Below are 20,799 nucleotides of genomic sequence, written 5' to 3'. Positions count from 1 at the left end.
CCTAGACAGTGCTAAGAGTGATTCGAGAAACTGCTTTTGTCTTTGTTTATGCCCTTTGAACAATACTACGGCTGAAGATTGCTTTGGTAATTTATGTCATTAGATTATGACAAGCAAGAATGATCCGCAGTGGCGGTTCCAGACCATGTGTACAGTAGCAGCGAATTCCCAAGATATGCAGTGGTGAAGTTTGTTGATTAGAGAAGAAGAAAAGAAAAAGGGTGTACTGAGCGGCTGTCCCTTTATTGGGGAGGCCTAGATGAACTGTTCCAGACCTCTTTCTACCTCCAAATGTGTCTAGTAGGAAAGATAACCCCTCTCGCAACATCACACCCAGATACTGTGATCTCATGTTGTATTATATCTTTTTGGATATGTGAAAAAAAAAATCTTGGAAGTAAAACTTAGCCAGTAAGCTACTCGATCCATACCAAACTTGAATATCGAAAGCCATCTATTGTCCAACTCAAAATAAGTGCATTCTCTGTTGCTCTAGTAATAACCTCAGTTTTGCTCTTCCCGATTCTGTCAGATTCCATGGCAATCAACGGCATAGAGCTTGGTGAAAATTATAATATCTCATGCTGACCAAGATTGACAATGATAGCTAAAGATTTACTGACCATGTGTAAACAAGTATATCGATATAGAGTGATTACATGTTATCTCTATACTACTCAATTTTCAAGTCAGAGCAAAAATACTAAGAGGAAAAAGTATATATGGTGTGGTGTGAAACTACCAAAATATCTTCAAACGGAACAAACTCTTATTCATCTATCATAACATTCTGAGCGAGCTGTTATACTGCATCCATCACTCAATGAGGAGAAATAGAGATAAGAGAGTCGCAGGTGTCCTTGAGGAAATTTTGTAGCCGGAAGCCTGAAGACACCGGCAGCACAAACCATCTTTGTTAGGGCCTGCGAAGGCCACGATCCTACCTCTTTTCAGCCCTTCGCATTGAGTAGCGAGATGAAGATCTGTGGTACTGTCTGCAATGGAGTGATGTGTAGGTCCGCAGAACTAAACTCTCCCATAAGGTCCCAGAGTATTAGTAACAAGATATTAGCTTTCATCAGCGTCAGGTACTGCAGTAAGGGATTAAAGATGAAGCAGTTGTTTCGAAGAATAAGTAGTTCAGAAAGAGAAGAAAAACAAAAAGACATTCCCCACATTTTTCCAGCGTCGGCCATGGTTGGGAAAAGTGAAGTCCGTTTGGTTGTGATTAGTTCGGGAAGCTTATTATCGGAATACAAGGGCATACTAATTAGCAACAGTCAATTATTTAAGTTATGCAAAGATTGTCGCTAGTTAGTTAATCAACTATACATGTTTATGTAACCAGATCCCTGCCTATTCCGTCTAACGCTATCGGACGGAGAGACCTACTAAACCAGTACAAGTTCCGGCTTGCTTACTCCGTTACAACCTTAGTAAACAGGTGTATGTAACATCCCGCCCGAGCAGCGTGTTCCGAATACTCAATGTTAATTCGTCCATAGGGATTCGTCATCTAGAAAACTGCAAACGTTACCTTGCAGCGCCGACGTACTGCTGCTACCTACTACCCGCCTAATTATCCTGACGTACCCTGAATCACGCAAGCTCGAAAACATCACGTTCGGCTTCCATTTTTGAGCCCCAAAAAGCCGATCTGTGCTTGTTACCACTCAAGCCGACTGGAGGGCTCAACTGTCATTCTCAATCGCCATACAAGAATTGGATTTAAATGGTAAAGTAGCATTGCATTTACATACTTGGAGCCAGCTAACGGGACCGATCAATTATCTAGGTCTTCGAAATTGAGAAGTTAGGACATGACCACAACGACTGTGACCGGCACTGGGAGACGCTCTTCTGTACGGCTGCCAGACCTTCAAGTACCGGCGACTTCATCGACCTCGCAACAAATGACCAGTCCAATAGACAAGTTCCCGCCATTCATTGATGAAGTACCCGAGACTGCGACCGAACCAAGAGAATCGCATTCCAATTCGATCAGATATGCGGCGACAGATCGCTGGGAGCCACGGAAGCAAGCACCGTTTGCACGGGATAACAGGCATCCTACATTGAATTCGAAAAGAAAATCAAGGAAAAGTATCAGCGAGGCGATTAGCACAATTAGAACACGCAATGGCAGTGTTAGCGCCAATGCACAAGAGTTGGCCGAGGCCCTTAAAGCTCCGGTATCATACAAGCTGATAGTAAGATTATCGGACTTGCATGGATTGTTTCCTACCCTGTTGCTTACCCGGCTTAGGTTCTCTGCCTTATATGGTACATGACCTCCGCCCTGACGAATACCTCATCGAAGTCCATCTTAAATGCCCTTCCGAAACCAATAACGCTTACGATCGTACAATTCGCCTTTGTAGCATTCTGGTGCTTGGTCTTGACCTATTTATCAACAGTGCTACCCTGGCTGAAAGATAGCATACCGGCCCTCAGGAACGGGATCCGCCCCCCGTCCCGTGATGTTGTTCTGACAGCTTTGCCTTTGGCAGTGTTCCAGTTAGCCGGCCATATACTTAGCTCTATGGCTACCTCTCAGATTCCCGTCTCACTCGTCCACACAATCAAGGGACTTTCACCTTTGTTCACAGTTTTGGCGTATCGGGTCTTCTTCCGAATTCGATATGCCAAAGCAACATATCTTTCTCTTGTCCCATTGACTTTAGGAGTGATGCTCGCTTGCTCTACAGGCTTTTCGACAAACTTTTTCGGCATACTATGTGCGTTAGTAGCTGCATTGGTCTTCGTCTCGCAGAACATATTCTCGAAGAAGCTGTTCAATGAAGCGTCTCGTGCAGAGTCAGAGGCAGAACCGTCCAGCCGGCGAAAACTGGATAAGTTGAACTTGCTTTACTATTGCTCTGGATTAGCCTTCATTCTTACACTACCTATCTGGTTCATAAGTGAAGGATATCCTTTGATCTCCGATATCATACACGATGGCGCCGTCTCGTTGTCGGGAAATACAGGCTCGCTGGATCATGGCGCTCTCTTCCTCGAATTCGTATTCAACGGGGTGTCGCACTTCGCACAGAATATACTGGCGTTCGTCCTCTTATCTATGATATCACCAGTTTCTTACTCCGTCGCATCTTTGGTGAAAAGAGTCTTCGTGATTGTCGTTGCAATCATTTGGTTTGGAAGCTCGACGACATCCATTCAAGGCTTTGGAATCGCTCTTACTTTTATTGGACTTTACCTCTACGATCGCACTAGCCATGATGACGTAGCGGACCAGAGAGCAAATGCTGACCATTTTCGCACAAGGGAAACTATTCTTCCCCTGAATGTCCAGACCGCAGGCAAAACATGGGACTCAAATGGCTATGGCCTGTCGGCAAACAAGGTCTCTCACTATCACTCACCAGATGGCCCTGCCTCACATACTACAAGTACACCTAAGAAGGATGATGATGACCAGGGCCGTATCCGTCCCAGAGGAGGCAGTAGCTCCCGGGTGTGGCTACCTCCTGGCACAAAGCAAGAGACCACTTGGAAGCCGAATGATTCCTAGTTTTCCTCTGTCTTGATTGTCAATCTCAGTCTTTGTTCTATAATATCCGCTGTCTGGTCATGTTCTGAGATTCGAATGTAGCATATTACGGTGGTCTTTAGTGGCCTAGTATTGATATTGTAACCAACGTATTCTTTGAGAACTCTAAAGCTGTATATGCCTAGGGACATATTTTTTTTTCCCAGTTGCTTGCATATATTGGCCTCATGGTAGGAATGTCGGGCTATAATGCTGGAGAACTGGTATACATGCACGTCGATACCCGGGGAAAGTGTGAAACTACTCATACATGCTAATAATGAATTGATCGAGTCGGTTGTATGGCAATTACTATTGCAACGCTCAGCTTATGAGTTCGGGCTTCTTACTGTATGCCATTCACGGTAGAACTTTAATTTCAAGCTGTACTTGTCGGCTCCGCACCACGTGTTTTACCGGGAACAAGAGATTAGAAGCTTGCGAAGAACGGACCCGAAAAAGTACCGATACATCATCCACTACGCAGCAGAACAGATTGACATGAATATTGTGCATTTGTTAATCTTCAATTCCCTTGTCTATATACGGCAAAAGATGTAGCGACTGTCAGTAAAGAACTATACCCTCATCAGGTGTTCCTTGATGAAAAACCCTAAGGAGCTCCAGCTCAGTGCATCTTCTTCTTGGGTCATGTTGCAGAGGAGGAAGGGAAATGAAGAACCCTGCCACCTACAATAAATCATGCCCGTGAATGAGTTATGGAGAGAAAGAGAAAAGAGGAAGGAAATAGCGTCGGAAGGGCTTATTAAGAAAGAAAAGGGAGTAGTGCGGACTAAATAATCCTCCGAATAGCCGAACCAATCCGCAGGCGGCAATTTGCGAGTGACGCCCCGGCTCATGGCTGGCAGAATCCGAACCAAGCCAAAAGTGCACCTCCCATCAAGAATCTCCCAGCACTGTAGACTTCCACCGGCGCCTTCAGATAACGTCCATTGCGCTCGCTGCTCAAGTCTACTCTATCCTCTCACATTTGTTTCTATTCACAGTATGCGGCCGCAGTTATCTCGTGCGGCCGCCCGGCTCGTCCGGGTTCCCAAGGTCAACTACCCCAGGACTTTCGCGACGACAATCCCTCGCTCCGCTGAGGTTGAACTCACAATTGGTAAGCCACATGCTTCTTGCTGAACTTACGTAGCTTTGCTGACCTCTTTCTCTATCTAGATGGGAAAAAAGTTTCAGTCGAAGGTGAATTTGTGTCTCCTTACATGGCTTCTCAGCATCTTGCTTACATGGCTTAAAGCTGGCTCCGCTCTCATTCAGGCTTGCGAGAAGGCAGGCGCCACGGTTCCCAGGTATATTGACCCAAACCATTACCACTGTAGAGGATAGCTAACAACAATTGACAGATACTGCTATCATGAGTATGGTCCAAATTGCCGATTATCATTGTTTTGAGTACTAATCGAACCACAGGAAGCTTTTGATTGCAGGAAACTGTATGTCTATGTTTGTTACCAGGTAATTGGAGAGGTCACTGATTGTTTTTCTTTATAGGCCGTATGTGTCTAGTCGAGGTCGAACGGGCGCCTAAACCTGTGGCATCATGTGCTTGGCCTGTGCAGCCGGGCATGAATGTTAAGACGAATTCACCACTTGTACACAAAGCTAGGGAGGGTGTTATGGAATTTCTTTTGGCCAACCACCCTCTTGATTGTCCGGTTTGTGATCAGGGAGGCGAGTGTGATCTGCAAGACCAGTCAATGAGGTACGGCGCCGACCGTGGGCGTTTCCATGAAGTTGGTGGCAAGCGCGCGGTTGAGGACAAGAACATTGGGCCCCTTGTCAAGACGTCTATGAACAGATGCATTCACTGCACTCGGTGTGTTCGGTTTATGAACGATGTTGCCGGTGCCCCCGAATTGGGAACCACTGGCAGAGGAAACGACATGCAAATCGGTACTTATTTGGAGAAGAACCTTGATTCGGAACTTTCAGGCAACGTCATTGATCTTTGCCCTGTTGGTGCTCTCACCTCGAAGCCCTATGCTTTCCGTGCTCGTCCTTGGGAGTTGAAACATACAGAATCCATTGACGTGCATGATGCTTTGGGCTCGAACATCCGGATCGATAGCCGAGGCATGGAAGTCATGCGTGTAATCCCCAGACTCAACGACGACATTAACGAGGAATGGATCAACGACAAATCTCGGTTCGCGTGTGACGGTCTGAAGACTCAGCGACTTACAACACCCTTGATTCGTCGTGAGGGCAAGTTCGTTCCGGCTACTTGGGAGCAGGCCCTGAGCGAGATCTCCTCCGCCCAGCAAAACTTGCAGCTGAAAGAGAACGAGTTCAAGGCTATTGCAGGACATCTTGTGGATGCCGAGTCGCTTGTTGCCATGAAAGACTTGGCTAACAAGCTTGGATCCGATAACCTCGCTCTGGACCAGCCGGGTGGCAGCTCGCCTGTTGCCCACGGTGTTGACGTTCGTTCGAACTACCTTTTCAACTCCAAGGTCTACGGAATTGAAGAGGCTGATGCTATCCTTCTCGTTGCTACCAACCCTCGTCATGAGGCCTCTGTCCTCAACGCACGTATCCGTAAGCAATACCTGCGCTCTGACTTGGAGATTGGTCTTGTCGGAGAATCATTCGATAGCACTTTCGAATTCGAGCATCTTGGATCCGATGTCAACGCTCTTAAGGCTGCCCTTTCGGGACAGTTTGGAGAGAAGCTCGCTTCTGCTAAACGTCCAATGATTATCGTTGGTAGTGCTGCGGCTGAACATCAAGACGCGAAGGCGATTTTCGAAACAGTCGGCAGCTTTGTTGAGAAGCATGGCAACAACTTCAACACTCCTGAATGGCAAGGCTACAACGTCCTCCAGCGTGCGGCATCTCGTGCTGCAGCCTACGAGGTTGGCTTTACCACACCGTCTCCCGAAATCTCCCAGATCAAGCCTAAGATGGTTTGGCTGCTGGGTGCTGATGAGGTCACTACGAGTGAAATTCCAAGCGATGCGTTCGTTGTCTACCAAGGACACCATGGTGACCGAGGTGCCCAACTTGCCGATGTTGTCTTGCCCGGCGCAGCCTACACTGAGAAGTCTGGCACCTACATCAACACTGAGGGCCGTGTTCAAGTTACCCGGGCAGCGACTTCGTTGCCTGGTGCGGCTCGTGACGACTGGAAGATTATTCGCGCTACCAGCGAGTTCCTCAACGTTCCACTGCCTTACGATGATATCGAAGCTCTCCGCGATCGCATGGAAGAGATCAGCCCTGTGATGCGTCGATATGACGTCGTTGAGTCCACCTCCGTGGGCTCCCTTAGCAAGATTCAGTTGGTTGATCAGAACAAGGGTACACAGCCAACTGGAGCGCCTTTCAAGCGTGTTATTGAAGACTTCTACTTCACTGACTCCATCTCTCGAAGGTATGTAGAAGTAATACCCTTGAACATTTTTTGTGAGGAAGCCTCTCTGACCATGTTATAGCTCACCTACGATGGCCCGCTGCTCAGCAGCCAAGGCTACGGGTAATCCCGAAACTAACTTCATGGCTGCTGGAGAGATGTCGCCCCAGGCTTTGTATGGCTAAGATTACCACTTGTAGTTCTGATCTCCCGGTTTATCCTTATTTTAGGTCTAGGCGTTGTCGTTGTAACACCTAAACATCATTTTCTTTCCTTTGTTCATTCCTCCCAGTAATGCGTACTGCTATTGGTTCCTCCCTCACAGTGAAGTTTCCTGAGATAGGAGAGGATGCGTCACTAGTGGTGATATTGTATATAAGTTCAAAATAAGCTTGAGAGGCTTGACGAAGTCCATTTCATGGAAACATTGGTTAGATCAAGTCACAGAAACTACAGAATGTGGATTATTCATGGAATGGGTACATATTGATTGATGCACTGATATTCCCTCTGCTATGCCTTCATAACTCATCATCGTCTGTCTCGCCTGCGGTTTCTTCGGCATTGTCTTGTTGATGCTGTAGATCTTGTACTGTGTCTTTCCTTGATCCTGACCCTCTGGTGAATGGAAGTTCCCTGCGGGGTGGCGGTGACTTGTTTTGCATCCTAGATGGATGGTAGGCTTCTTCCGTTTTATTTGGTTCACTTACCCCCTGGTCGATGCCGGACGCTGTGGGTGAATCCTCATCAGTAGTATCATCTACATCCTCCAATGGCTGGGGAGTAGAATTCGGTTCATCGTCCGTATCTGAGACTCTTCCTGGGCTGGTTTGAGGCTTGGTCTGATCCAAGCTCTCCGAGCCATTATCGCTTTCAGCATCGTCATCGCTCGTTTCCACAATAGGACGTTTCGCATGCTTCTTGCTCCCGACACGGGCCCCGGCTTTTGATGAGGCAGCCTGATGTTTACCAGCTACATTTTAATAATCCCAGGATCAGCTATTGTTGAGTCGACTCGAACATGTGACCTTACCATTGTCCACATCAATTTTCGCCGAAGCCAACAAGCGTTGTTGATTGCGAATTTTGAGCTTTTTCTGATTTAGAACTTGCGTAAAGTTCGTCATAAGCTGTTCCTCATGGCGGCGTTTTGCAGATATGAAGTCTTCAATTTGCTTATTGAGCTGCTCGATAGTGCTGTCGGCTTCGTGATAGTGCCGTTGCAATTTTAATAACTGCTGCTCAAGCATATCAGCTCTGGCAACGGCGACGGCAGACCAGTCAAATAGCTGGATAGCTTGCTCATCATCCTGCTTTAGCGCTATAGAACCGAGTCTTTGCTGTGGATCATCAGCACCACATCTGATACTTTTTGGTGGTTGGAATTACAGTTATAGTTTGGACCCTCCGGCGAATAGTGAGGACCAGTTGATTGCCCTGCCTACCATGCCCCTTGATGCTAGCCGATAATTCAATACCAGATAGCAGATCTGAATTATCTGTATTGATCTCTAGCTGACCCAAGGCACGCAGTAGGATAAGAACCCAGTCCTCATCGGTACCCTGGTAACCCTTTGAACGGTGAGTCTGCGCACGAGCCTGTCGCACTAATCTGACTTAGTATATCACAATATTTGAAGACAGACAAAAGGGACAGTATTATGGACACCCCATACCGACCCCATTATACGGAAATTCTCCTTCCGTTGCAGTGAGATTCAAGTCGAGTGCAGCCGTATTGGTGCGCGCGACGTGGAGCAGCACATGGCTGTCGGGCTCATCAGACCTGGGGACACGTAGAAGCCGAGGAGGTGACGCGTGTTCGGACGTAGACATATTGCTGTGACTTTTACTACCAGGACTTGATGCAGTATGAAAAGTATTGCATCCTATTTTATATGAAGACGAATTTGGGATCTGTCTAGGCTGCCCTAGGAGAGGAAGGAGTGTTGCCTAGACAAGCTGTAACTATAGACTTTGGTAGCCGCAAGCACCCATGTATGTGGAACTTGTATTTTATTATGTAACTTCAGCAAAGTGGTAAAACTACCATTCAATATTGCGACGACAGATGACTTGATCCTGAGCTAGACCTGGTACCTGCAGTGGTGTGAAGCAGTACAAAGTAGTGCTCGGTGAAACTGCGGTACTGGAACTCCGTTCAATAGCTGCGATCGGCCGACTGTGTGGATCATCAGTGTGAGTATCCCAGCTCAGACAGTCAACTAGCAAGAGTCTAGCTATGATCTATGCAGTGCTAATAAAGGGACTAGCGAATGCTGGGTGGGTATAGCACCTTATTTACCCATTTACGCGGCCAACCAAGGCGACGTAGCATTACCCAATAGAAGGGGAAGAAAACGGTGAAACCCAAGCCGTATTTGATTCAAGATGAATGTATGTAGTAGTTAGTAGTTCTCGTCGACATTGCCGTCGGTCTCAGCCAAGGCCCCTCCGCCCTTTTTTCTTGCCGTACTTTCGTTCCCATGGCCTCAGCTTCATCATTTTTGTCATACAAACGAGGCTTGATAGCTGGCTCCGTGATTATTCGTCGATGATCACCATTTGGTGCCGTCGCGCTCTGGTTTCGGCGTTACATCCATCCCAGGCTCTTTTCCCTTGTCCGTAATTCCCAGGTTGCGTTCCTCACTTTTGTTCCCTTCCCTTCTGACACCACGCGCCAACTCTCGAGCGAATATCGGAGCACACATTCTGGCCTCACCTTGATCATTCTGTTCGGTTTCTGTTGATTTTGAGACTTACATGCGACCCTACCTGCTTGGCCTCAGTATAGGGCAACCTGCCACTCACATAGATAGCTGCTTCAGTCGAGTTTCCCCTTTTTGGAACACCGTCAGGCTTCCCCCTCACGCCTTCTAACGCTATCGCTCTTGTTTAATTGCCAATGCACGATCATACGTCGCCTATCCGATCCGAGTAATCGACGCATATTCAATCTGACCTGTCTCACCAAGCACGGAATGACTTTGCTTTCCCTTGGCAGCCGAATCTCAGCGCTCGTGTGCTTTCCATCTGCTACTTAGAGCCCCGAGGATCTTTGATCTCCTATATGAGCATACATCAGGTTAGTGCGAGAACATGGCTCCCTTCACTCTCGAGGTCCGCCACAGTGAGGAAGAAACGATCGAGTGTTGGGACGATGACGATGATCTACAATGCTACGAGGATATCCAGCTACGAGCCGCATCAACAGCTACATCTGTGACGACTTCGTCAGTGCGCCGGTCGGGCCACCGAGATTCGATTTCATCGCGTCGCTCAGGACGTTCCGATATTGATTCCAACGCAGGAGGGGACGAGGATTGGCAGGTTCAGCTGTTGGACAATGACGAAATCATCACCGAAGAAGCTATCGCTTCTGCCAAAAACGCCGGGATCCCTTTGCCTATGAACGTCCCTCGATCGGCCCTCATTGGAGGCACCATCAAGCGCCTCGGACACAGAAAGCAGAAGAAGGATATAGTCGACGACTGGTCAGATGACGTCGAATTTCCAGGTCCCGACGGCACCCTTGAGTTAAAGCGTTCGCTAAATATGTGTTTTCCTGAGTCTCTTCGGCAAATCAATTCCGCTGCCCCAAGTCCGACCAAAACCTCCGCCCCGTGTTTTTGGGATAGCGAGGCCTCGACACGCCTTCAGTCAGCTCTTGCTATCACTTCTATTTCACCGCAAGAGGGCGGGCTCGTTGACACTCAAGACGTTCCTACGATTAGGGTTGCCAAGCCTCGGTCGCCAGACAGAGCAACGCGTATCGACAGTCCGACTCCTGAGAGAGGCCAGGATTCCACTGACAATCTCGAAGATGATTTCGAGTTACCGGCGGATGACATCCTGCTCCGGCTCTCCCCTAGAAAGACAGCCGTGGAAACCGCCGGTCCTACTCCTGATGATATCGACGTAGATTGGTCAGAAGGCAGTATTGGAGTCCGGTTCGGGGGTACCGCAAGGGATCAGCCATCAATTCCAAGCTCTTCGGTTTCCGTTGTCAGCCCAAGTTCATCGAGCTGTCTCACGGTTGAGAGTGAAGATGAAGGCCTTGATGGCCTCGTCATCCCAGAAGGCCCGCTTGATTTTGAAGCGTCCTTAAGGAAGCGGAAAGAATCGCCCAGTGATGACGTACGGTTGGAACGGCGTTCAGTTAATCAAACGCCAGTCCTTACTGACGACTTCTTCTCGGGCCTTGAAGTCAACAATGGAGAAGTATTTAATCCTCGCAGGCTGTCGATAAACCCCAACGTCAAGTGCAAAACGGAAATTCCCAAAAGTCCTGCGCGGCACTCAACAACTACAATCACGTTCACAAACACGGCGGTTTCCCCAAAGACTCGAATTCCTCGCCTTTCAGGACACGACCGTCCTCATTCAACCCATCTCGAGACTGTGTCGGAGAGCGGTGCTCCTCTGTCAAGATTTCGGTCATCACAACGCCGGGCTGGGGGTCATTCGTCACAGTCTTCCGTCTCCAGCCTTCCTGGGTCTTCCACATCTCAAATACCGTCAACCCCTAGTCGACGGCTCATGGGCGCTGGTGTATCGAATGATAGCTTTGCTAGTGAACGCATAACCTCGGGTAGGCAACTACTGAGAACCAAGCGCTCAATGCCAACATTACGAAATCCACATCAGACTATCTCAAATATTCAAAGTCTGCCTACACTACAAGATGGTTCGGACGTGCCTAAATACTACGCCACCCGACCGAAAACTCCTGTTGACCGGATAGGAAGTGATACGAAGACTTTCGCTCGTAAAACTCAGGCACCATTTCTTCCTGCCGGTGCCTCGGATAAGCAGTCGCATCATGCCAGTGTCAAGAGTTCTCGATACAATCGTCGGTCCAGTTCAGATAGTCCCAATGATGCATCAAATCCCCAAGGACATGGAACCCGACTGCCGCGATCTACTCGCCATGATACTATGGGTAAGACTCTCAATGAGTCTAGTCCAGAGGCATTGGTCGCTGCAAGCAAAAGAACACTTACGCGACCTACTCGAAGGCGCAATTTTGGTGATGGTTCTGAATTGGCACTATTTGACGATCTGCCCACATCTTCTTCAGCAGAGAGAAAATTCGTGAAGCATCCTTCGGGGCGAGGTGTTCCGAGGACACTTAGAAGTAAATTAAACAACGGCCAGTCTAATACAGCAAAGGCAGATGCCACAATCGAGCAAGCCACACCAAGCGCTACAATCAGGCTAAACAGTGTCACACCAAGATTCGCACGGGACACGAACGCTTCGAGGAACGCAAGAGAACAGCGCATTGCATCGTTAACGAACACGCCAAAGAACCGCGACAATCACCCGCTTGCTCCTCTTGGGATGAATTGGAAGCCTGCGAATGTGTCGCGGGTGCCTTCGAACTCGGCAACTATCCGGAGCAGGAAAAGCAAAGCTGCGCCAGTGCCTGTCTCCAAACCACAACTAATCAAACCCATGGGTACGGGTGTGCAAGAGCCCAAATGTAAGTTCAGCTCCAGTACATGATGGGAAAAGTGCTGACATCCTTAGCTCTTAATGGCATGCGTTATAATCCTAGTTCCTTTTGCTGGGAAGGAAATGAAAACATAGTCCAGGATTTCGACACTATGTCCCCCAAGTCACCAAAGCCGACCCCTGCTCTAATCACGAATATAGGCGCGATGAAGAATGTGCAGGTCGTCGGCGGAATGGTGTTTGATCCACAACGTATGTGCTGGCTCAAATTGGCGCCATTGCAGCCGGGGAAGGATGGGCTGGTTGCTATTCAAGACGAAGACGATGTCTTTGCAGGTCTAGACGACCTAAAAGAGCCGTCCAATACCGCGGGGGGACGAATTTCGGGCGCCTATGATGAGTTCGGTCTCGCGGCCAGTATTGATGACCGCAGCTACGAAGATTCATCGGACGAATGGCCCATAACGGAAGAGTTTGACGTGGGCCCGGAGTTTATCAGGCGCCAGCGTGCGGAAGAAGAGAAGTGGAGGCGCAAGGTCGATAAATGGACCACTCATGATCGTGGGAGGTTCGGGGACGGTTGGAGATGGGCTATTCGGGATCTGGTGAGATTCAATAATAGCACGCTCAGCACACAGCACCTTGACCGCACATGACTCGGTCGCGAGTGGCGCTTCCAAGAACAGGGGGCCAGGGCACTATGAAGTGGTGAAAGGCCGCTGCTGTTGCATTGAAGCAGCTCCTATTGGCCTATGCAACCCAACCCTGCTGCCAGCTTTCGATGATGGCAAGTGGTGATGAAATGGGAAGACTCATGATTATTCTACGAGACTATGACTTAAAGAGGTGCGATTTGCTTTGCTTCTTATGAACCGGTTGTTATATGTAACTTATTACCACGCCATTGATGGACAGATGACTTTTTCAGGGATGTATAATAACTGATCATTTTTATGTGAATCCAACTGTAAATGATAGGAGGAATCCAGGAATGAATCCTTAAATCGAAAGCAGTCAGCTACTGCCCGGGGTGCTTGGTCCTAGGATCTTGTAGAACAAACACATAATGTCTAGACTCCTTGATCATGGTAGCGCCTCGCCATTCTATAAGAACTGGATTGTCGAGGTTCGTAGTATCATACGCTTGCCACATCCACTGAGGGACATATTTGCGGTTTCGTAATTATGGTTGTGGTCAGCATGGCTGTTAATAAATACTTTACAATACCTACGTGGGCTAGGTCTTCCTGCTTGGCGTGTTAGGGCTGGGCCAAAATGAGGCAGACAGAGATTCTTGGAGCAACTCATCATGCATGTTCACAGAATCTAACTCTTCTGCACTAGTCCGTTTTCCATGTTATGAGTTGAGCAAAGATCTTTATCCCCAACCCTCATAGCTGCATACTTGTCCGAAGCTCCTAACCAGTATTTGTAGCACAGCCCTAGAATCCAGGCTCGACTAAGACGTACCAGTTGCGATCACAGCCACTACCTGGCAGGATTTCCCCCTCGCGTCGGAAACTAACCTACATCACTTACTAGATCATAAGCTTCCCTTTCCGATGGGCCTTGACATCCCCATCATGATGCAAAGGCTCTTCGGCCCCAACCCCCCGCATCCCCGGGAGTTCCGGATTGTTCGTATGTAGTAAGTAGCGCTTGCCCTAACCCAGCAAGAACATAACCTGCAAGATCATGAGAGTCGAGTTTTCTGAATTTTTCTGAAAACAGCTACTGCTTTATTGGTGGGGTAGGTTACTGCTTCCCAGCGTTACTGACCCTTTGCAGGCAGTGAGCAGACATACCGTGCATCTAGCAGCGCACACCCCTGCATATATGGTAAGAGACCCAGATGATCATCCATCAGCCTAGCCAGCGACGCATCGATCTACGTGAACAAGACCCGGCATAGGAAGACGTCGTACTTAGCAAGAATTCTGCCTCATCAACTTCTGTGACTTGGAGGATATGGTCTTAGTTCCTAGGTCCCGTGTCGTCCACATGAACAGCAATCAGTATCGACTTTTCGCAACCCAGGCAAACAAGGGAACGATCGGGTTTTCAATGTTGCTCTACTTAGTAAACTTATGGAGGCAACTAAATTTAGATAAGGTATCGTAGTCTGAGCTCAATACGCCACTGTCCAGCCTGAAACTGGTGTGCCGTCCCTCAGCAAAAGTCTTTTCACAGGAGAGTGAATATGCCAAAATACCCCATCCTAATACACGAATTGCGTCGCCATTTTTCCCAGTTCGGAATACCATCGGATCACTGGAAAATTTGCATGGGTAAATTTCTAGCCCTCTCCGACTGTGCCGCTTTTGGTCCTCTCCTGAGACAGTGAGATGACTTGCAGGCTCTGAGCCATGTATACCAACGCACCGTAGAAGCCAAGACGCATATTATTCGTGAAGAGGATGCTCCTTTGCTGACGATTCAGGTACTTTGAGTCAGCATGAGAGACTCCAAACTGCCATCAGGGTACGGAAGGCAGAGGGAAGGGAGCTTGTTCACTTTCATGGATACCAGGCGAAGCAGGTAGTAAAAGGTTTTTCACTTAAGTGGAAAGCGGGCTAAAGAAGCGAAACAAGGCTAATGTGGTTTTTTAGCAGGAAAGATGATCACTTGAACCACAGCAATGACCATGGTGATGACTAGTGGCGATATTATCACTTTCAGGTCAGTATTTAGAGAACGAGGATGGTCTTTAGTCTCGGTGTATGGATCAATAACATCATTTAAATCACAACATACATATAAGAACCAATTCTCAAAGGTATTGCCTATTCAGGAAGTTGCTACGCAGAAGATCAGGAAGTGAAATAAGGAAAAAGGGTTGATAGCAGCATCTAAGTACCGCTATGTGAATAATACCTCTCCAAGCCAAAGTATTATCTATTGGCCTGACTTAACATACAGTCCCATGTACTGGTTCCGTGCCTAACACCATATGTAGCCTTCGCATGCCGTTTAATCCCCCAGAAAGCCGGGATTACCCAGTAGTAGTAAGCGTACATATATTCAGTTCTGAAAGCAGTCAGCTACTAATTTTCTCGAACTAGCGTATTCTGACCTCTTACTGTATTTACATGGGGCTAAGGCAGTTATAAGTTCAGTGGCGGCGTCTGCGTCTACAGGCTGTATGTAAGCTTCATGGGTACAGGCTTCAGGGTATATCCCTGCTTGTTTGCGCCATTGTAAGACAACGAGTAACCCCGATTTAAGTAGGCATTTGGTTAAAGACTGGGTAAGGACAAGGAGCAATGACTGAAGCGGGTATGCTCCCTGCACAATGGTTATTGGTGCTGGACATGGTTAGCAGACGGGTGGAACGCTCGCAAAGGTTAAGCATCCATTTCATGAGGAGAAGGGGGGAAGCAATGCAACCCTCACTAGTCTAGAGTTCTCAACCAAAAGAGCAGAATATCATATACAATGTCGACACCCGAAAGGGTCACACAAAGTATCGAATTTCAAACTGTGTGAAGACGGAATTTCATGCTGCCAAGTCCGGGTACTTGCATTGGGGGTAGATAGAGGAGACGCGTACATAATACGAGCTACATGGTGTAGTGTAAAGGACAGTTCTCACCTATCTTACTTACCTTCAGGGGGTATTGACCGTGTGGCGATAACAAACCTACTCCTGGTTTCGTACTCAGTACTCGATTTCGTCAAGCCCTCCTTTCGCATGGTGATGCCGAGTCAAGTCGGGCTGGTATTGATTAGAGAAAGTATGTATCTGTGTCTAGGGAAAAATCGGATCTCTGCCTAGTAGTGCTTGCTCTATGCTTCTGATGAATTCAGAATCATGTTTGGTTTGGCTTGCAGCACACCTGAATAGGGTTAATGGGTGGAATTAACGATCCTGCTCATGTGACTACTACTAGTAGACATGTTTGATTGACGCCATGCACCGACTTCTTCTGATCGGGCTTCTCTCTTCAACGGCATTGTGATCACAGTACACACTTCTGTGTGTTAGACAGCGCTGATACCTGCCTATTCACCTGCCTCCAACGGTTTTCTGTTAATCCTCCCTCCCCTTTTTCCTTTTCATTAATTTTTCTGTACTTTTACCTCCCCGCTAAGATAGTCCCTACTGAGATAGTATTTGCAGGTAGGCGACCTACATCAGTTCAATTTGTTGTCCACAAGTTTCCAAAACTAGTTAGGTATGTGTCCCAGGTTGGACCTAGCCACGGTCACCAGTTATACACCCATTGGTCACCGGTGAACTGAAGTTTGAACGACAATCGTGGTTATTGCAAGCCCCAAACACATTCGCCTCTTCTTTGGTACTTTGGGTGCTAGTTTGTTATCTCTTCCAGTCCCGCTTTCTTTTCCTCTTGCCTGCATTTGCTATTGTTCAGCTTCTGGCAATCAGTTTCTTAGAAACACCCTGTGTACGAATAATGTAAAGAGGTGCTGTTCTCCAGTTAGTCAGGCTCCTGCATACCTACATTGTTTTACTTATAAGCGCCCGAAATCTGGGCATCGCCCATTCGGCGTATTATGTTTCGAAAGGAGTTTCGGTGTTAAGCAGTTAGTCGCCAGCTCATACATACATTAACACGCCTACAAGGGGGTAGGCACTTACCCAGGTATCTACCTACCCTCGTATCTGGCGGTTACTCAGCAAGAAAAAGAAAAGAAGGAGACTTCGCAGGACGAAAGAAACAGCAAAATGGTTTCAAGAAATGCCAAGTGTCACCCAATCGAAGTGCCGATGATGGCGATGATGCTGGCGATGCCAGCGGCGACGATGTTAGTGATGACGTTGTCCTCATTATCCGCGACAATTCAGAGAGGTATCTGGAAGGCAGCCAATTAGCCTAGACAAGTGATTTGCGGCCTAACACTGAGAAGGACCAGCACAGCCACTCTGCGATATTCTCTACCTACCTCATGGCCATGTCTACTTTGGACACCGGTGACGTCTTCTATCATGATGGTTCGGCAATGCATCAGTTATATTTGCTCATGAAACCAGGTGTCGATTACTGAGATACCATTCAATTCCTTGCCTCCATAAATCAGATGCAGCATCAGTACATCCATTTTCGTCCTACATGTGGTTCCGTACTGCAGGAGTTGTTCCAACTGCTCCATTGGCTGTAATATGGCTGGCAACTGTAAAGCATCTATCTCCATCATACGGTAGCTCATCATTTGAGGCCAGGACCGCGTATGGAAGAAGCAGCACTAACGGGGGGGGGCACATTGCTTTTCACTTAGATTAAGGTCTCCAGCTACGGGCAAGATATCCCTGTTCGAACTCTGGAGCTCTACTTATGCTGATCTTATGCTGACATCAAACCGACGCCTTGTCTGACGCAGATACAAGCCTGTTCAGTCTGCCGAACGGTATACTCAAAGAGAGGCAAACGATCCCTCGTTGCTGGTATCTGCCGGTTTGTAGCTATCATTATAACTTGAATTATTTTCACTCACTCTTATTCTGTTTCTGTTTCTTTTCATTTCAGTCATCAATTTACTCATACATCTTTCATTTTGGGCAACCTGGCCATGCCTCTCAATTACCTCGGACATCAATAGATATGCATCTTCTCTCTTCTGTTGCCTAGATGCAATTCATGAATAAGTATTGTCATTTACCCAACTGATATTCCAGCGTTCCTTTTCTTTTTCTTTAATTGCTTTGTGTCTCATATTTTCCGTCTTTTTCTTAAAAAAAGAATTCTCTTTTTCCAAATTTCTTTTCCTCGATTTCATACCCCTCACCTCTGCGTTATGATGCCTGATCCCTGTCGGTTCCACAGCTGTTAGCCACTGCTTTCCTTCTCATTCCCTCTTATCGAATCTTCTCCTACCATGATCTTGCAGTGGGGCTGTTCTCGTGGATGTATCCAAAATACCCTATTACCGTTTTCTCCCATGCTCCCTTACATTTATATTTCGTTCTGCAGCTCGCTTCCTCTATCCTGGCCGCCCTCTGTGCATATGCAGAGTACACATGCCTGGAGAAAGAAGCAATTTACAAAGTTCAAGGATTATTTGTTCTTTCTTAGTTGCAGCAAGATTGCAGAATGGTTAACCTTGCACCCCTGTCAAATATTATGCCTTGGTCTTGTGCATTTCGTACCAGCGCATCCTATACGGGCCGTACTGAGGCTTCCTGGAGGGTTTGGTCAAAGCTCTGTCTGCTTCACCTTTTAACTGCCACTTTGTACCCACTTTTGCTTGACATATTTGGCCCTACTTTCCTACAATTCTCAGGTCACAGTAGTCTGCCAGGCTATCGAACTTCCCGAGCATCTTGCCTCTCTGTCTTGATTAGTCCCCCCTGTTCCCTTAACCCTAATTCGGAGCAACAAGATTCCTTTATCTGGTCTCTCACGTTGGGCCCGAGACGATTGCAAGGGTAGCGAAAGACTGCTTCACTTCCCAAGACGACTCCATTAGGAGCCCAGTCATACGGTCCTTCTCCGAGTGTAACTGCAATCCAAGATTTTTTTTTTCCCTGTCTAAAGGAATTATAAGCGTCTCTCTGGGCTTTTGACAGACCTGTTCAGCATGAGTGGTTACCCAAGGCGCAACAATCACGATGGCTCTGATAGCTACATCGTGAACCACCAGCTTGCCTTACCTGTTCCATACAGTCACGGGGACAGTCACGACTTTGGGGTAAATGATACAGGATCGTATCCTTTCCAGCAGCAAACATTCAGTACTTATGCGTCACATTTTGGCTCACCCTATAGTCATTCTGGCATCACATCCAGCACCCACCATCTGTCACCACATCAGTCACCGGGCCATTCGGTCCCGCCAACTCCAGATCATGTACCTCTTCAGCATCATATCCAGTATATGCCTCAGTCACGTTACCTCCAGTCACCAGGGTTTCTCCCACTTCGTGATGCATTCAGCGAAGCAGATATTGAAAGCCAGGATTCGCAGAATGAGAGTTCTATGCTATCAGAGCCAGTCATCCCTCCACTGGACGGCTTTCCTAATGTAAGGGAGTTTGATCAGTTGATGAAAAGGTAGGATGAACCCCGTTCACTTTGGACTCACGTTATATGCATGCTCAAATATTTGACAGTTATGTCGACGACCTTTCCGTGAAAAAGCAGGATAAGGCTTTGATCCACGCCAAAAGGGCACGGAACATCAAAAGTGTACTGATGGACCCCAAAGACACGGCTGTGGAATCAGCCCAATTCCGGTAATTCGCTCCATTGCAAGCGATATAGGCTCACTTCACTTGGGGCTAAAGTTTATGTCAATCTAGATTCTGGGTAAAGAAAATGTTCAAGCTCCAAACAGTCGGCACCGGCACATCAGATGTTCGTCTACAATCCAAACTATTTAGGATCTTGGGTGCTAACCTTGAGCGTGATTTTCAAGTGCATGAAAATGATTTGCCATGAGGGAAAACCAGTGGCTATTCGAGAGAAACTTTTCAAAATACTCACTAGAGCACATCAACAATGCCAACACGGAGGCAGAGACAAAACATCAGCTCGAGTTAGACAAATCTATTCATGGTAAGCTCGCATCCCCAACTCAATTCTCGATCCTGGTGAGATCAGAGAAACCGCATCTTTTCCTCTTTACTCCAATTACACACATTTTGAGATCTTTTCTTCCCCCTAGCATTCTCTCTTCTTGCTCATTCTCTCTACTCATCCTCAGCAAGTCCCAAGTTAATCATTAGTCCAGGGTTCCAAAGGAGCTTATTTCACGCTTTGTCAAGATATGTCCAACCTGCCAAGTGCGTCGAGGAGGTGCGCGCTTGACACCTCCTAGTTCAAGGAGAAGCTCACCTCACCTAGAGGTACTATCCCGTTCACCAAAGCTACCATCACCGCCTATGTCAAGACGTGATTCGACTTTGAACGGACAGCTTGTCCTGGAGAGACCGCAGTCGGACTACTTTACCCAACTTAGTAGCCATGGCACTTGGCTAGACAGCCAACGATCTCTACAGGAAAGGCAGGCCATCAGTGCAGGCCATGTACGATCCTTCAATGGGGGAACGATGGGCCATCTGCCAGGTACACTCCCAGGCACCCTAGATTCGTTTCATGGAGATATGCCAGTATCGTCATCCCAAGTTAGCTACAATGCGGGCTATCCTTCCACGCACGGGCCGTCCAGCCATAGGGACTACTAGAGCGTGGTGAATCGCAATAGTATCTGTTGTATGAACAAGTGGGCTAAGCTATGCAACTGAGTACTTCATATGGGATGGTGGTATAGCACGTCTTGACTGTCTTCTGATCGCCACCTACGCAGTCATTAATACGAATTCTTTAGTCTTCATAGTACTGTCCATCATTTTTACTTCCCAATGAACATTCTAGTTGGATCTGAAACGCGCACTATAGGTATCTGATGCTGGGGAATTGCCATCGCTACATTCACTCAACATCAGTGTCACCGTGAT

General features: G+C 47.5%; 6 protein-coding genes across 6 annotated transcripts; 4 read left to right on the top strand and 2 right to left on the bottom strand.

The window, feature by feature from the left end:
* Nucleotides 1-761: 761 nt before the first annotated feature.
* BO83DRAFT_377674 (uncharacterized protein) lies at nucleotides 762-1,218 on the bottom strand. Its single transcript, XM_025531054.1, has one exon. It carries the CDS (start codon nucleotides 1,194-1,196, stop codon nucleotides 951-953), a length of 246 nt encoding a protein of 81 aa, XP_025388729.1. The 5' UTR covers nucleotides 1,197-1,218; the 3' UTR covers nucleotides 762-950.
* Nucleotides 1,219-1,511: 293 nt separating this feature from the next.
* Nucleotides 1,512-3,660, top strand: BO83DRAFT_359084 (putative ER to Golgi transport protein (Sly41)). The gene is made up of 3 exons (XM_025529345.1): nucleotides 1,512-1,735; nucleotides 1,796-2,210; nucleotides 2,267-3,660. The coding sequence occupies exons 2-3, from the start codon at nucleotides 1,821-1,823 to the stop codon at nucleotides 3,530-3,532; spliced, it is 1,656 nt and encodes a 551-aa protein (XP_025388728.1). The 5' UTR covers nucleotides 1,512-1,735; nucleotides 1,796-1,820; the 3' UTR covers nucleotides 3,533-3,660.
* A 784-nt stretch (nucleotides 3,661-4,444) lies between these two features.
* Nucleotides 4,445-7,391, top strand: BO83DRAFT_377673 (putative NADH-ubiquinone oxidoreductase, subunit G). The gene is made up of 7 exons (XM_025531053.1): nucleotides 4,445-4,673; nucleotides 4,733-4,756; nucleotides 4,812-4,863; nucleotides 4,918-4,932; nucleotides 4,985-5,007; nucleotides 5,066-6,947; nucleotides 7,009-7,391. Exons 1-7 carry the CDS (start codon nucleotides 4,559-4,561, stop codon nucleotides 7,109-7,111), a joined length of 2,214 nt encoding a protein of 737 aa, XP_025388727.1. The 5' UTR covers nucleotides 4,445-4,558; the 3' UTR covers nucleotides 7,112-7,391.
* On the bottom strand, nucleotides 7,228-9,041 carry BO83DRAFT_11682 (uncharacterized protein). The gene is made up of 4 exons (XM_025525979.1): nucleotides 8,603-9,041; nucleotides 8,316-8,533; nucleotides 7,960-8,266; nucleotides 7,228-7,899 (listed from the first exon to the last, which is right to left on the bottom strand). Exons 1-4 carry the CDS (start codon nucleotides 8,760-8,762, stop codon nucleotides 7,448-7,450), a joined length of 1,137 nt encoding a protein of 378 aa, XP_025388726.1. The 5' UTR covers nucleotides 8,763-9,041; the 3' UTR covers nucleotides 7,228-7,447.
* Nucleotides 9,042-10,025: 984 nt separating this feature from the next.
* BO83DRAFT_359076 (putative cytokinesis regulator (Byr4)) lies at nucleotides 10,026-13,039 on the top strand (the record flags this gene model as incomplete). Its single annotated transcript, XM_025529344.1, has 2 exons — nucleotides 10,026-12,393; nucleotides 12,444-13,039. The coding sequence occupies 2 exons, from the start codon at nucleotides 10,026-10,028 to the stop codon at nucleotides 13,037-13,039; spliced, it is 2,964 nt and encodes a 987-aa protein (XP_025388725.1).
* Nucleotides 13,040-18,951: 5,912 nt separating this feature from the next.
* BO83DRAFT_407576 (integrase zinc binding domain-containing protein) lies at nucleotides 18,952-20,595 on the top strand (the record flags this gene model as incomplete). The annotated part of the gene is made up of 5 exons (XM_025533978.1): nucleotides 18,952-18,971; nucleotides 19,007-19,393; nucleotides 19,453-19,575; nucleotides 19,745-19,897; nucleotides 20,073-20,595. 5 exons carry the CDS (start codon nucleotides 18,952-18,954, stop codon nucleotides 20,524-20,526), a joined length of 1,137 nt encoding a protein of 378 aa, XP_025388724.1. The 3' UTR covers nucleotides 20,527-20,595.
* Between the last annotated feature and the right edge of the window lie 204 nt (nucleotides 20,596-20,799).

Source organism: Aspergillus eucalypticola (genome assembly GCF_003184535.1).
Source record: "Aspergillus eucalypticola CBS 122712 chromosome Unknown BO83scaffold_10, whole genome shotgun sequence".
In the NCBI taxonomy this organism is placed as follows: domain Eukaryota; kingdom Fungi; phylum Ascomycota; class Eurotiomycetes; order Eurotiales; family Aspergillaceae; genus Aspergillus; species Aspergillus eucalypticola.
This window is presented reverse-complemented; position numbering and strand designations above follow the sequence as displayed.